The sequence below is a fragment of the Phycomyces blakesleeanus genome, assembly GCF_001638985.1.
Source record: "Phycomyces blakesleeanus NRRL 1555(-) unplaced genomic scaffold PHYBLscaffold_4, whole genome shotgun sequence".
NCBI classification, from domain to species: Eukaryota; Fungi; Mucoromycota; class Mucoromycetes; order Mucorales; family Phycomycetaceae; genus Phycomyces; species Phycomyces blakesleeanus.
Window position 1 is genome coordinate 280326 of NW_017265137.1, and position 14843 is coordinate 295168.

General features: G+C 33.7%; 5 protein-coding genes across 5 annotated transcripts; 2 read left to right on the forward strand and 3 right to left on the reverse strand.

Annotated features, from left to right (window-relative positions):
- Positions 1-1479: 1479 nt before the first annotated feature.
- On the forward strand, positions 1480-3867 carry PHYBLDRAFT_60448 (hypothetical protein; the record flags this gene model as incomplete). Its single annotated transcript, XM_018440642.1, has 5 exons — positions 1480-1721; positions 2019-2154; positions 2744-2856; positions 3348-3417; positions 3850-3867. The coding sequence occupies 5 exons, from the start codon at positions 1480-1482 to the stop codon at positions 3865-3867; spliced, it is 579 nt and encodes a 192-aa protein (XP_018295359.1).
- A 2816-nt stretch (positions 3868-6683) lies between these two features.
- Positions 6684-7373, reverse strand: PHYBLDRAFT_164236 (hypothetical protein; the record flags this gene model as incomplete). Its single annotated transcript, XM_018434972.1, has 2 exons — positions 6684-6931; positions 7172-7373. 2 exons carry the CDS (start codon positions 7371-7373, stop codon positions 6684-6686), a joined length of 450 nt encoding a protein of 149 aa, XP_018295360.1.
- Positions 7374-8416: 1043 nt separating this feature from the next.
- On the reverse strand, positions 8417-9023 carry PHYBLDRAFT_164237 (hypothetical protein; the record flags this gene model as incomplete). Its single annotated transcript, XM_018434973.1, has 2 exons — positions 8417-8629; positions 8916-9023. The coding sequence occupies 2 exons, from the start codon at positions 9021-9023 to the stop codon at positions 8417-8419; spliced, it is 321 nt and encodes a 106-aa protein (XP_018295361.1).
- A 136-nt stretch (positions 9024-9159) lies between these two features.
- PHYBLDRAFT_60450 (hypothetical protein) lies at positions 9160-9555 on the forward strand (the record flags this gene model as incomplete). The annotated part of the gene is made up of 2 exons (XM_018440643.1): positions 9160-9338; positions 9411-9555. The coding sequence occupies 2 exons, from the start codon at positions 9160-9162 to the stop codon at positions 9553-9555; spliced, it is 324 nt and encodes a 107-aa protein (XP_018295362.1).
- Positions 9556-11862: 2307 nt separating this feature from the next.
- On the reverse strand, positions 11863-13047 carry PHYBLDRAFT_164239 (hypothetical protein; the record flags this gene model as incomplete). The annotated part of the gene is made up of 4 exons (XM_018434974.1): positions 11863-11932; positions 12032-12093; positions 12341-12369; positions 12735-13047. 4 exons carry the CDS (start codon positions 13045-13047, stop codon positions 11863-11865), a joined length of 474 nt encoding a protein of 157 aa, XP_018295363.1.
- Between the last annotated feature and the right edge of the window lie 1796 nt (positions 13048-14843).

Sequence of the window (14843 nt, forward strand, 5' to 3'; positions counted from 1 at the left end):
ACCGTACATAGAATTATCAAAAGCTATGGCATATATCTCGAGATAGGCTATACAATTGTCACAATGATTGTCTAGTGGCCAGGCCTAGGCTCTCATACGCTTCTCAAACAGTCCTCCAAATACACCGATTATTTCTTTGACTCATCCTATCTGGTTTTGGAATGATCATAATATATATGCCACTTGATCCAATATAGTACTGTATTGTGGCTCTTATCACAAGCTTGATCACATATTCTCTTATTGCCCTGAGTGCAAGTCTCTTATATATGAAAAATGCAATATATCTAAACATATCTGCAATTGCTTTCTTGAGAGCAATCATGCACTTAAGCGCACTAAATACAACCTGTCAGATGACTCTGAAACTGAGAATTATAGTAAGGATTGCTCTGAGGTATTTGAGATTCTTTATGAGCTAATATCTCAATATTGAGAAAAGTAGATACTGTGAGAGTATTATTTATTAAAGAGCTAAAACGACAAAGAATTGTATATACTATTATTCAAATCCCTTGTAATTCATATTTCTGTTGTGTAATTATCGGCTTACACTGTATAATTGTGTAGTGTACATGCACTTGGTGTGTAAAAGTTTATGGGATTGTTAACTTCCCACGTTTATTACCGAGAATAAACCAGAGTCTTGTCGTGGAGTCTATAATCTACTTAATTGTAGCGTGTATACCACAGTAATGACGATTCTATAATAACAGGGCATAGTGTCTCATTTAGATATGCACTTAAGGTTGTTTTAGTGATTATATTTACAGACAGATGAAGCAATACTTTGGCAAAATTTACACTTTACAAAGAGAAATACCATAAAATGATAATATCATTTTATCTTTATTAAGTAATATAATATTTCCTTTTTTTTAAGCTTATTCCTTTTGCTTTGCTTTGCTTTGCTTTTAATTTAATAGTGTTTTAATACTAGAGAAAGCCAGGGTTTTAGATTTGAATGTCGAAATTACTTCTAAAAAATATTAATTTGACTTGCATTATATACATAAGTTTCTAAAAAGAAAAGATAGTGCCAATCTATAGAACAAATAAAGTCAAGTTATATATAGATATAAATATATATAAGTTCATATTAGCTACAAACTTATCAGCTTTGTTCTATACTATTGCCATAATTATCAATATATATAGATAAAAATACTATATACGTATAATGTAATACATAGTTTTCCATTGATATCAACAATCTTACTAAGTATTTACTGTCAATAATATATACTTGTTGGTCATTTAAAAATTGTAAAAGAAAATATCAAGAAACTGAAATATATGTCAAATCATAAGAACTTTACTTCTTTATTACCAATTTATTAAATGACTAAATTAAAGAAAATATGTGAAAAGATAAAATATCAAATTCTTAGTTCACCATTTTGCCAAAAAAATATATATAGCAAAAGTGGATCCATCCCCCTCAGGACGAAGACCTGATTTGACGGCGAAGGGGAAAAAATGAGCTGGTTGCTCTCTTTACAAGAAAGAGTGATATGGAAAACAGAGGCAAGGTCAGGCAGCGCTGCACGTCAGCATACACCATTCCAAACTAACAGATGTTCTCAGAATAATACTTTCCGCACCACATTGCGCATATATACAACCAACTCGTCTGGACACTTGCGCAGGAAACTGCCAGTGAGATACGCCAATAAAGACCGTAAAGCACAGTACAAGAGATCATTCGTGCATTCTCTCTTGTAGGTCCAGAATAAAGAAACGTAAGCTCGCCTGGGAACGAAACGCCCAGAGAGTCGACACTAGCAAAATAAGTATACTTTGTACTTGCATTTTTGGTGGAACAATGCTTACCGGAAATTTTCATGTCCGAGACGGATACTTTGGCGAGAGAGAATGTCAAATTCTTAGTTCACCACTTTGCCAAAAAAAAACAAAAAAGTGGATCCATCCCCCTCAGGACGAAGACCTGATTTGACGGCGAAGGGGAAAAAGGAGTTTGTTGCTCTCTCTCCAGGAAAGAGTGGTATGGAAAACAGAGGCAAGTTCAAGCAGCGCTGCACGTTAGCATACACCTTCCGAGCCAACGGATGTTTTCTAGATCAACGGTTTCCACACCGCATCGCACATAATCACAACCAACTCGTCTGGACACTTGCGCAGGAAGCTGCCAGTGAGATATGCCAATAAAGACAGTAAAACACAGTACAAGAGATCATTCGTGCATTCACTCTTGTAGGTCCAGAATAAAGAAAGCTAATCCGATCTGGGAACTAAACGCCCAGACAAGAGATTCAAAGTAGAGTAAGTATATATGTTATGGTTTTGACCGTGTGAGTGTGTGAAATAATATTTGTCTCCAGCCGCCAATACTATGAGATTAGCGACTTTTTTACCAGATAAACGGAAATAGCAGTAAAGAAAAATCCTTTACCAATAAACAGCAGAAATCTGGGGAAGGATTTTTAGAAGGATTTTTTCAATAATATATCAATGTAAAAATAAAATACGGAGAATAAGTATCAGAGCCGGCGTAAAAGAAGAAAAAACTTTTTTCAAAAATTCTTGTAAAAAAAAAACTTACCAAATAGTATCGGAAAGATAATACTTTAGAAACAGCAAGAAGTACACATATATCAATAAAGTTTGACTAATATATGTATGTTATACTCATAAAGACAGATGTCAGTAAATTTTGAAAAGAAAGATATTTTATATAGAGAAAATAAAAGAAATATATTACCAAAAACTTCTTGTGCCGAAGATATATGCTGCAAAGACTGACGGAGATATATTGAGAGATACTCTCAAAGTAGAAATAGAAGATAAACAGAGAGAGATGCAGAGAGAGATGCAAAGAGAGAGATATACAGAGAGATATACAGAGAGATATACAGGGAGATATACAGAGAGATATACAGGGAGATATACAGAGAGATATACAGGGAGATATACAGGGAGATATACAGAGAGGTATACAGGGAGGTATACAGAGAGAGAGAGATGCAGATAGGTATACAGAGAGGTATACAGAGAGAGATCCAGAGAGGTATACAGAGAGGTATACAGAGAGAGATCCAGAGACAAAGATATAGAGAGAGAAATAGACCGAGAGTTAATTCAAAGATAAAAGAGAGAGATAGAGAGATGAGGTTTGGCCAAGTTATTGTTGCTGTTTATATAGACAATTATTTAAAAAAAAAATTAAAGAAAAAAAAGAAAAACGTGGTCACTGTACCGTGGTTTTTTTGTGGTGATGTGTGCAAAGACAGATCATTCCTTAAAATGTTATAGAATACAATAGAGTAATAAAGTACCTAGCACTTCCTTGAATACTCTTGAAAATAATTATTACAAAAATTACTTAGATGGAGAGTATCTGTTCATTTCCCCTCGAAAGAAATATATGAATTTTTTGATATTACTCTTACGAGTAATGTGCTATGTTGTAATGTATTGTACTGTAAAAAATAGAAGATATACTCGCATCATTCTTCATATTAATTATATATCGGTGGATTATATAAGTATTATATCTGAGAACGGTAGCCAAGTACTCAAGCATTATCTTGTATAATGTATTGTACATATACACTTTGTTAAACAATAAGATAAATAACAATATCTTTGGCAAGCTAAATTATACCTCATTTTAGATAAGGTAATAATACATGAGATTATTACTATCAAAATAAATATTATATGGTATTTAGGGTACGAAAACTGATAGGCATAGTAATTATAAGAGATTTTCATGTAAAAAAAAAAAGCGCGATCCGGCAGTAATAGTTAATACATACAGCTGCAATGTTAACAACACTTTATCAGCTTTGTATATGAGTGCTGTCTCACATATATATCGCTTCTACAGGCAATTCCACCGATTAAAGAGGTGCTTTATAAAAAAAAGTTGAATAATATCTATGCGAGCTTACATTTAATAAAAAAACGGAAAACAAAGAGTTCTTTTACAACGTTCTTTATATTACGTAAAAAGAGCTCATATATTAGCGTTTTTATTTTTGAATTAAGTATCAATTATTTGCACCTCTAGCCAATATTATAGGGATAGCTATTGATTTATATTTGATAGAAGGCAGGTGTAGACATAAATGTCAATATTTATACTCTGTCATTAAGTAATATCTTTTGTACTCGGCTAATAAGCGTATATAAAAAATGTCTTATGGATAGACTTGAGAATGCAGCTCGCACTCTATTGGTAGAAATACTTCTTGCGGCTACAATCACATAAAAAGAAGATACTTTGTACTCTGAAAACAGTTGTAAAACCGTTAAAGATTAGAGAATATATCCAATTTAGATTTTTATATCAATACTAGTAGTTAAAGTTTTTAAATATCAAATGGAAGACACCTACTATTAATTTTTCATTAGACATGAGTATATAAGTAACGAATGATATATTGACTGCGTTAAAACCTATCGGGTAAATTTACATAATTCTCTTGTACTTGTAATGCTCAGCATTTGATTATTAACTATGGAGCATTCTAGATGTCAGAATATACCCCACGTTATATTTAATTGAATGTACAAGAAGATTATGACATTATTATTGTTAAGAAAATAGTCGATTTTTTAGTAAATTCTTAACTGGTGCTAGGCTTTTTTTATCATAAGTGTATATATCACAGTAATAAGTTATCACTGATATGGAGCGAGCTGCATTCTCAAGTCTATCCATAAGACATTTTTTATATACGCTTATTAGCCGAGTACAAAAGATATTACTTAATGACAGAGTATAAATATTGACATTTATGTCTACACCTGCCTTCTATCAAATATAAATCAATAGCTATCCCTATAATATTGGCTAGAGGTGCAAATAATTGATACTTAATTCAAAAATAAAAACGCTAATATATGAGCTCTTTTTACGTAATATAAAGAACGTTGTAAAAGAACTCTTTGTTTTCCGTTTTTTTATTAAATGTAAGCTCGCATAGATATTATTCAACTTTTTTTTATAAAGCACCTCTTTAATCGGTGGAATTGCCTGTAGAAGCGATATATATGTGAGACAGCACTCATATACAAAGCTGATAAAGTGTTGTTAACATTGCAGCTGTATGTATTAACTATTACTGCCGGATCGCGCTTTTTTTTTTTACATGAAAATCTCTTATAATTACTATGCCTATCAGTTTTCGTACCCTAAATACCATATAATATTTATTTTGATAGTAATAATCTCATGTATTATTACCTTATCTAAAATGAGGTATAATTTAGCTTGCCAAAGATATTGTTATTTATCTTATTGTTTAACAAAGTGTATATGTACAATACATTATACAAGATAATGCTTGAGTACTTGGCTACCGTTCTCAGATATAATACTTATATAATCCACCGATATATAATTAATATGAAGAATGATGCGAGTATATCTTCTATTTTTTACAGTACAATACATTACAACATAGCACATTACTCGTAAGAGTAATATCAAAAAATTCATATATTTCTTTCGAGGGGAAATGAACAGATACTCTCCATCTAAGTAATTTTTGTAATAATTATTTTCAAGAGTATTCAAGGAAGTGCTAGGTACTTTATTACTCTATTGTATTCTATAACATTTTAAGGAATGATCTGTCTTTGCACACATCACCACAAAAAAACCACGGTACAGTGACCACGTTTTTCTTTTTTTTCTTTAATTTTTTTTTTAAATAATTGTCTATATAAACAGCAACAATAACTTGGCCAAACCTCATCTCTCTATCTCTCTCTTTTATCTTTGAATTAACTCTCGGTCTATTTCTCTCTCTATATCTTTGTCTCTGGATCTCTCTCTGTATACCTCTCTGTATACCTCTCTGGATCTCTCTCTGTATACCTCTCTGTATACCTATCTGCATCTCTCTCTCTCTGTATACCTCCCTGTATACCTCTCTGTATATCTCCCTGTATATCTCCCTGTATATCTCTCTGTATATCTCCCTGTATATCTCTCTGTATATCTCCCTGTATATCTCTCTGTATATCTCTCTGTATATCTCTCTCTTTGCATCTCTCTCTGCATCTCTCTCTGTTTATCTTCTATTTCTACTTTGAGAGTATCTCTCAATATATCTCCGTCAGTCTTTGCAGCATATATCTTCGGCACAAGAAGTTTTTGGTAATATATTTCTTTTATTTTCTCTATATAAAATATCTTTCTTTTCAAAATTTACTGACATCTGTCTTTATGAGTATAACATACATATATTAGTCAAACTTTATTGATATATGTGTACTTCTTGCTGTTTCTAAAGTATTATCTTTCCGATACTATTTGGTAAGTTTTTTTTTTACAAGAATTTTTGAAAAAAGTTTTTTCTTCTTTTACGCCGGCTCTGATACTTATTCTCCGTATTTTATTTTTACATTGATATATTATTGAAAAAATCCTTCTAAAAATCCTTCCCCAGATTTCTGCTGTTTATTGGTAAAGGATTTTTCTTTACTGCTATTTCCGTTTATCTGGTAAAAAAGTCGCTAATCTCATAGTATTGGCGGCTGGAGACAAATATTATTTCACACACTCACACGGTCAAAACCATAACATATATACTTACTCTACTTTGAATCTCTTGTCTGGGCGTTTAGTTCCCAGATCGGATTAGCTTTCTTTATTCTGGACCTACAAGAGTGAATGCACGAATGATCTCTTGTACTGTGTTTTACTGTCTTTATTGGCATATCTCACTGGCAGCTTCCTGCGCAAGTGTCCAGACGAGTTGGTTGTGATTATGTGCGATGCGGTGTGGAAACCGTTGATCTAGAAAACATCCGTTGGCTCGGAAGGTGTATGCTAACGTGCAGCGCTGCTTGAACTTGCCTCTGTTTTCCATACCACTCTTTCCTGGAGAGAGAGCAACAAACTCCTTTTTCCCCTTCGCCGTCAAATCAGGTCTTCGTCCTGAGGGGGATGGATCCACTTTTTTGTTTTTTTTTGGCAAAGTGGTGAACTAAGAATTTGACATTCTCTCTCGCCAAAGTATCCGTCTCGGACATGAAAATTTCCGGTAAGCATTGTTCCACCAAAAATGCAAGTACAAAGTATACTTATTTTGCTAGTGTCGACTCTCTGGGCGTTTCGTTCCCAGGCGAGCTTACGTTTCTTTATTCTGGACCTACAAGAGAGAATGCACGAATGATCTCTTGTACTGTGCTTTACGGTCTTTATTGGCGTATCTCACTGGCAGTTTCCTGCGCAAGTGTCCAGACGAGTTGGTTGTATATATGCGCAATGTGGTGCGGAAAGTATTATTCTGAGAACATCTGTTAGTTTGGAATGGTGTATGCTGACGTGCAGCGCTGCCTGACCTTGCCTCTGTTTTCCATATCACTCTTTCTTGTAAAGAGAGCAACCAGCTCATTTTTTCCCCTTCGCCGTCAAATCAGGTCTTCGTCCTGAGGGGGATGGATCCACTTTTGCTATATATATTTTTTTGGCAAAATGGTGAACTAAGAATTTGATATTTTATCTTTTCACATATTTTCTTTAATTTAGTCATTTAATAAATTGGTAATAAAGAAGTAAAGTTCTTATGATTTGACATATATTTCAGTTTCTTGATATTTTCTTTTACAATTTTTAAATGACCAACAAGTATATATTATTGACAGTAAATACTTAGTAAGATTGTTGATATCAATGGAAAACTATGTATTACATTATACGTATATAGTATTTTTATCTATATATATTGATAATTATGGCAATAGTATAGAACAAAGCTGATAAGTTTGTAGCTAATATGAACTTATATATATTTATATCTATATATAACTTGACTTTATTTGTTCTATAGATTGGCACTATCTTTTCTTTTTAGAAACTTATGTATATAATGCAAGTCAAATTAATATTTTTTAGAAGTAATTTCGACATTCAAATCTAAAACCCTGGCTTTCTCTAGTATTAAAACACTATTAAATTAAAAGCAAAGCAAAGCAAAGCAAAAGGAATAAGCTTAAAAAAAAGGAAATATTATATTACTTAATAAAGATAAAATGATATTATCATTTTATGGTATTTCTCTTTGTAAAGTGTAAATTTTGCCAAAGTATTGCTTCATCTGTCTGTAAATATAATCACTAAAACAACCTTAAGTGCATATCTAAATGAGACACTATGCCCTGTTATTATAGAATCGTCATTACTGTGGTATACACGCTACAATTAAGTAGATTATAGACTCCACGACAAGACTCTGGTTTATTCTCGGTAATAAACGTGGGAAGTTAACAATCCCATAAACTTTTACACACCAAGTGCATGTACACTACACAATTATACAGTGTAAGCCGATAATTACACAACAGAAATATGAATTACAAGGGATTTGAATAATAGTATATACAATTCTTTGTCGTTTTAGCTCTTTAATAAATAATACTCTCACAGTATCTACTTTTCTCAATATTGAGATATTAGCTCATAAAGAATCTCAAATACCTCAGAGCAATCCTTACTATAATTCTCAGTTTCAGAGTCATCTGACAGGTTGTATTTAGTGCGCTTAAGTGCATGATTGCTCTCAAGAAAGCAATTGCAGATATGTTTAGATATATTGCATTTTTCATATATAAGAGACTTGCACTCAGGGCAATAAGAGAATATGTGATCAAGCTTGTGATAAGAGCCACAATACAGTACTATATTGGATCAAGTGGCATATATATTATGATCATTCCAAAACCAGATAGGATGAGTCAAAGAAATAATCGGTGTATTTGGAGGACTGTTTGAGAAGCGTATGAGAGCCTAGGCCTGGCCACTAGACAATCATTGTGACAATTGTATAGCCTATCTCGAGATATATGCCATAGCTTTTGATAATTCTATGTACGGTTCTTATAGCTTTTATATTATCCTACATCAGAACCTTAGAGAGAAAGGTCTTGGTCAGTTCTACATTTGGTCCAAGAGATGGGAAACCATAAGTACTTTTGTCTTTAATCTTAATGCCTCCATTGGCATATTTTAAAGCTTCTTGTTCGCTCGTAATTACGATTTCTACCATTGTGGGGCTTCAAATTTTCTGAACAATCACCATAGTAGCATTATTAACTTATTTAAGTGAGACATCAACAGCGGTGAGTTCATAAATTGATGTGTGTTTACACCTTGACGCTGGATGGAGAGTCAGCAATGATTCAATGCTCATTACAAAATACTTTCCAATTCGTTTCTATTTAAGTAATGCCCGCAAGATAGTTTGTACTGAGATGGAGATGGTCAGCAGGCGGAAGTTTGAACTCGTACATGTTAAACATGCCTGCCATGAGAACGACAATGTGTTAGGGTCTTTTGTAGCATTATTGGTCAAGAACAAGCAGTAAGCAGTCCATTAACTGTATTTGTACAATTAAAAAATATTTTTACTATTTTGAAATATTTTTATAGTTAGCTTATGCTCTATTGATTATAATATATACGAAATTGGAACTAGCTTGCTGCTAGTAATATGTCTCTGTGAGATTCGAACTCACGCTCTTCCAATTAAGGTTGGAAAAACACCTGTCAAGCCAACTAAAAAGTTAACTATAGACTGAGACGGGGGGGGGGGGGGGAAGAAATCGAAAGACAAGGGCGAACTTCACTTTTTTAGGCAACGAAGACCGTATAAAGTTTGGAGACCCCGCCTTTTTCGTTTGGGATGAACGAGATTTTACCGTTCTAGAATTGGCATTATCAGGGTGTCTTTGCTTACGACTGCCTAGACAGTAATAAGCGAAAGACAATATATGGTGTCAAGTACAAAATTGTACAGAGAACGAGTAACATTGTTTCCAGCACAGAGTAATGACTTAAAGGCGTTCAATCAAAAACTCATTGAACAAGCACATCTTCGCGAAAACAGGATCAGAACACCGATTACGGGAGAGTGGAGGCTTGAATAAAGTAATTTATCTTGCGAAAAAAAAAACTCCATTTGCTGTTACAATATCGGTTACTAGCTAGCAAGAAGTAGACCAGTACATCATGACAGTCGGACCAAACTCTATACTGACTCTTCTACTTGGGCTAAATAGGCGTCCCAACTTGTTAAATCAGTCATACCCCAGACACATGGATGCCTATCGCACGGGTTGAGTTGGTTTTATTATAGGTCAACTGCGTCGCTAGAACGTTCGGCTGTCAACCCATAAAAAACCAGTCTATCTGATCGTCTTTGAACCTCAACATCTGACATCAATGGGGAGGAGAATATCAGGACTCATCCTCAGTCCGTTTGGCTTGTCATAGAGAGTGGTGGTATTTCATTGGCGCCCGGTGGCTCCCGCCTATGCTACACCTCTCTATGACGGATTGACCACGTTGTACCAAATGTCAGAATAGAGGAGACCAAAGTAAATCGGTGTTTCTTGCTAGCCGTTCCCAGAGCCATTAACTGGGTGTGGTTTGGTTGGCCGCTTTGGTTTTCACTGCAACGACATCACTAGAGGCTTTCTTGACAAGCTGCTGTCAAGGCTGACCCTTTCGGGCCAGACTTTATTTTTACTATTAACTGCGCGATGTTAGTAAGAGTTTCAATGAAATAAGGGTATATTTTTTATTTTGTGATTACTTACATTCACTTCTTGAGAAAATACATTTAGGTAAATGTCAAAAGTAACATTACTACAAATTACATTAATAAATTCATCGTAATTAGCATAACATGTGTGAAATGTACTTTCTTTAATGATTTTGTTACTTACATGAATATTTCTCTGTGTTGTGTTTATGAGAAAGGCGAGTTTTCTTTCCCTCGCACTGAAGAGCCATTTTTCTATACGCGTGAGTGAATACGCAAGATATGACGTAAACACTAATCGTCTAATAGAATAATTCCACATATTGGCGTGTGATATCTATGTGGCTTATTGTTTATATATAATTATTCCATGTGTCAATCCTTTGAGAAGCAAGCTTTCTGCATGAAGAAGAACAATAAAGTAGTGAAGCTTTCTGTTAGCAAAGAAGAACCCAAAATGGAAATTTAAAGGTAGTACTCAGGTACCAGCACGTTTAAGAGCCTATTAAAGACGAGCTTAAAACATATAAAAAGAAGTTCTGTGACCTTGTGCTTCTATTGTGTAGCCAGTCCCATCTTCCCATTTTACGTAACAGAAACAACAACAGAATTAGCAGCAGAAGAAACTACTAGAATATTATATCAGTATATATCGTAGAGCTGTAGAATATAACTTGTATGATTTCCAAGCAGAATGTTTTTATCGAGAGCTGGTGATACCTCTTTATCTCATATTTAAGTCTCGGGTCGTGAAATTAAGCTGTAATATAAAAAAAAAAGTGATCCAGTTTGCTTTTTACAAAAGCCAAGGTTTCACAATGAATTGTTTTTCAACATTATAATCCGTTTGGTTAAAATGCTAAAAACCTCAATATATAATCACACATATTTTCTCAAAATCTGTGGGGTTAATCCTGATGTATTTGTGCTGATGTTTCAAATATATTGCCAAAAGCATACAAGTGCTTCTTTCTTCTTTTCCACAAAATTCCAAACTCTTGAAATCAAATAAAAAGCTATTATAAAGTACAAGGCAAACTGGTTATTATTATTTTTAAAAATCATTTCAATCTTTAAATTCAAAACTCTAAAGCTTCTAAGTATTTAAAGCAAAACAAAAAGAGTAAGCTTAAATAGAAAGAGATATATTGATACCAAGCAATGTTTTTCTCCTTTAAAAAATAATACCATCATTTTATAGTATTTCTATTTGTAAATTATAGTCTTTACTGGAGTAACTACTTTATTTATCTGTAGATAGAATTACCAATACAACTTTAACTGTATATCTCAATGAAGCACCGGGACTTTATTGCTGTAGAACCAGTATTATGTCTGACAGCTAATCAATCTTGCTCGCAACCAAATTGCCATTGTCCTTGACTAAGCTGAAGGTGTAGCTAGACTCTTTACTGGTCAAATTATTAACAAAAATTCTGGGATCTTATCTTTTTTCCTATTGAGAATATCAGCTATATATATTTTGCTTTTTTTTGCATTGTTCTTATTACTTAACATTGCTTTGAAATATACGTGAGTTTATTTTCCAGCGATCGTCGGGTTCTTTTTGTGTCTTTTTATATAAGCAAAATAAAGAAAAGTTTTTCATGTGTTCTTGAACAAAAAGTGCACAGACCACTTTAGAGTAACCTATATATAACTGTTATAGAAACTTGTACTCCACTTTAAGAGTTCTTGCTACACTGATCAAAACTAAACCCTTTGTTACTCTTTTTACTTCTTTTCTTCTTTGCTTTAATTCACTTCACTTTGCAGGGTCACTTTCATAACTACGCTGCTTAACTTTTATTGGAATTTACTTCTGCCATAAAACAGTTCCACAATCCCACTAAAAAAAGAATATACAGCTATATCACGTTTGCTCTAACGTGAGCGTCAGACCTGACAAAAAGCGCAGTCCTAAACCTTAATCGCAGATGAAATATTTTCTGTTACATATAGAACCCCTCCAACGCGCATCGTTTGTTTTCTCCTTGAGCAACAACAGTCCCGGTTTCATAGTGAGGCGTCTCTTGCGACCGTTGCAGGGAGATTCTTCCATGCTACAAGCATCGGAAAGTGAAAGTTGTTACTCGCCAGCTCAGTTAATTCTGAGAAGTCGTGGGGCATGGTCTCTTTTCATTTTTGGAAGGACTACTGTGTACATCGCATCGCCAATGTGGAATCATGATGCTGGGGGGAGGGAGGTCTAACCTGTGGTGAGATGTGCTGGCTCTTCACTGCTAACCTGACTGAACTCTTTAACGGCTGACGGTGAAGCTACTGGTAGTCGAATGAGCTGGACCTTATCACCTAGTGGTAAGTTCTCTGGCGAGTTCGCACCCACATTACTCGGTGACGAGATGTGGGGCTGGATGAACGGGTGCTTTCCGTTGGTTTGCCACCATTCCAGCACCTCCTTTGCTACCAAGTCAGGTTTACGTCCTGAAGGAGATTGAGCCGTGTAATGCGGGGACAAAGAACTTGGTGTCATGCTTTTTATTCCTTTACTCATGTAAAAGAACATTAAGTGAAATCAAATCAAATAAAATCAAATAAAAATAAAATAGCTTCTTTATGTGTATATTTAATAAATAAATAAAGTATTCTTTAACTATTATCGACTCTAATAAAAAACGCGCTTGAACTTTTTTTTTTACTTAATTGAAGAGGTTAATGTTGTAATTAGGAGGGTTCATTAATAAGAAAAATTAATCTAGTTAAGAACTCTGAAGATTAATATAATATAATATGTGTGTTCTTATCATTTTGTCGATCTCCGTTTTTGATTGTATAGGCTTTTCTTGTCTATAAAGTTTATAAGGAAAACTCGGAATAGTTCTTGAGAATGTCAATTGCGCAAAATGTATAAATGAATTTGGCTAATCCGGATTGACATTGTAAAGAGGATGCATTGTAATGGGAGAGAGAAAGAGAAAGAGAAAGAGAAAGAGAAAGAGAAAGAGAAAGAGAAGAGTGCAAAAAAGCAAAAGGCGAAAGACGAGAAAAAAATGGAAAGAGATGAGAAGGAAAAAAAAATATGTTTGAAAGAAAGACATAAAAGACGTAATGTAGATTGAATATACAAGCTATGTTCTCATTTTATTTACACAGAATGTGCACAAAAAAGTCAATCTGGGTGGATTTATTAAACAGAAATTATTATCCACAAACCTTTTTGTACTTTGAATACCAATGAGTTATTAATACTCTCCATTTGTTATTGTATACACAATTGTACAGCTATATTCACAGCACAGAGGATGATTCGAATTCAAATAAGAAGAGTATACAAGTATTAGTACATTACAAAATTAATCTCTCAACATTCGATATAAACAATAATTCGCCAAAAATGTACAGGCAGCTTTTATATTAGAGCCCTTAAATATAAGTTGGCAGACATAATGTATATCGAGTAAGCAAGGCACAGATGTCATAAAAGAACTACATTGACATATTGGACTGGATGAAGTGGAATAGAATTTTAATACATGGTGGTTGAGGTATTCAAGATTGTTTATGGGTTAGTATCTCAATATATGGAAAAGTAGATACTGTGAGAGTGTTCTTTATTAAAGAGACAAAATAATATTGTTTATATCTGTTACCATTCACATCCCTGTAATTCAAATATCTGTTGTGTAATGGTTGGGGGAGTCTGTTCTTCACTCAATTGTGGCGTGTATACCACAGTGGTTATTATAGTTGGCTCATTTATATAGTCTATTTGTATGCCACTTTCTTGTCTTGATTAGGGGCAAGTGTTCAAAAGATACAGAAGAATAGCAACAACCAATTCCTTTTGTCGATTAAAATGTGTATTTATTCCTTTCATATATATGATAATATACTTGACCAAATGTGGCTTTGACCATATAGTGTGAATATGTTAATATGTGTCTTCTGTAATAGCTAGCTTTTTGAATGAGCAATCATATTAATACTCTGTGTCTGCCTAAGCAATAGCATTCCTTTATATTTTGCTCACATGTTACTTTTCATCTGACTCTATCTTATTGTCTGATATAAGCTTCTCCAAAAACTATAAATGTTTACAAATATAATTTCGAATACAGATACATTATCACTCATAAACTTTTCTATTGGATTATTATACAACCAACTTGCTTCTTGCAGAACAATTCTACTTTCTTCCTAAGCTACATATTGTTGAGCTCAGTATTAGAAATCGAATCATACAAGCACCAAATTACTCTCTCTCTCTCTCTCTCTCATCATATTAGACATTGTATTAGTCAAGACATCACAACGTGTAACAAATATAAGCTTACTAGTAGTATTCACATCTTTTCTTTTCAA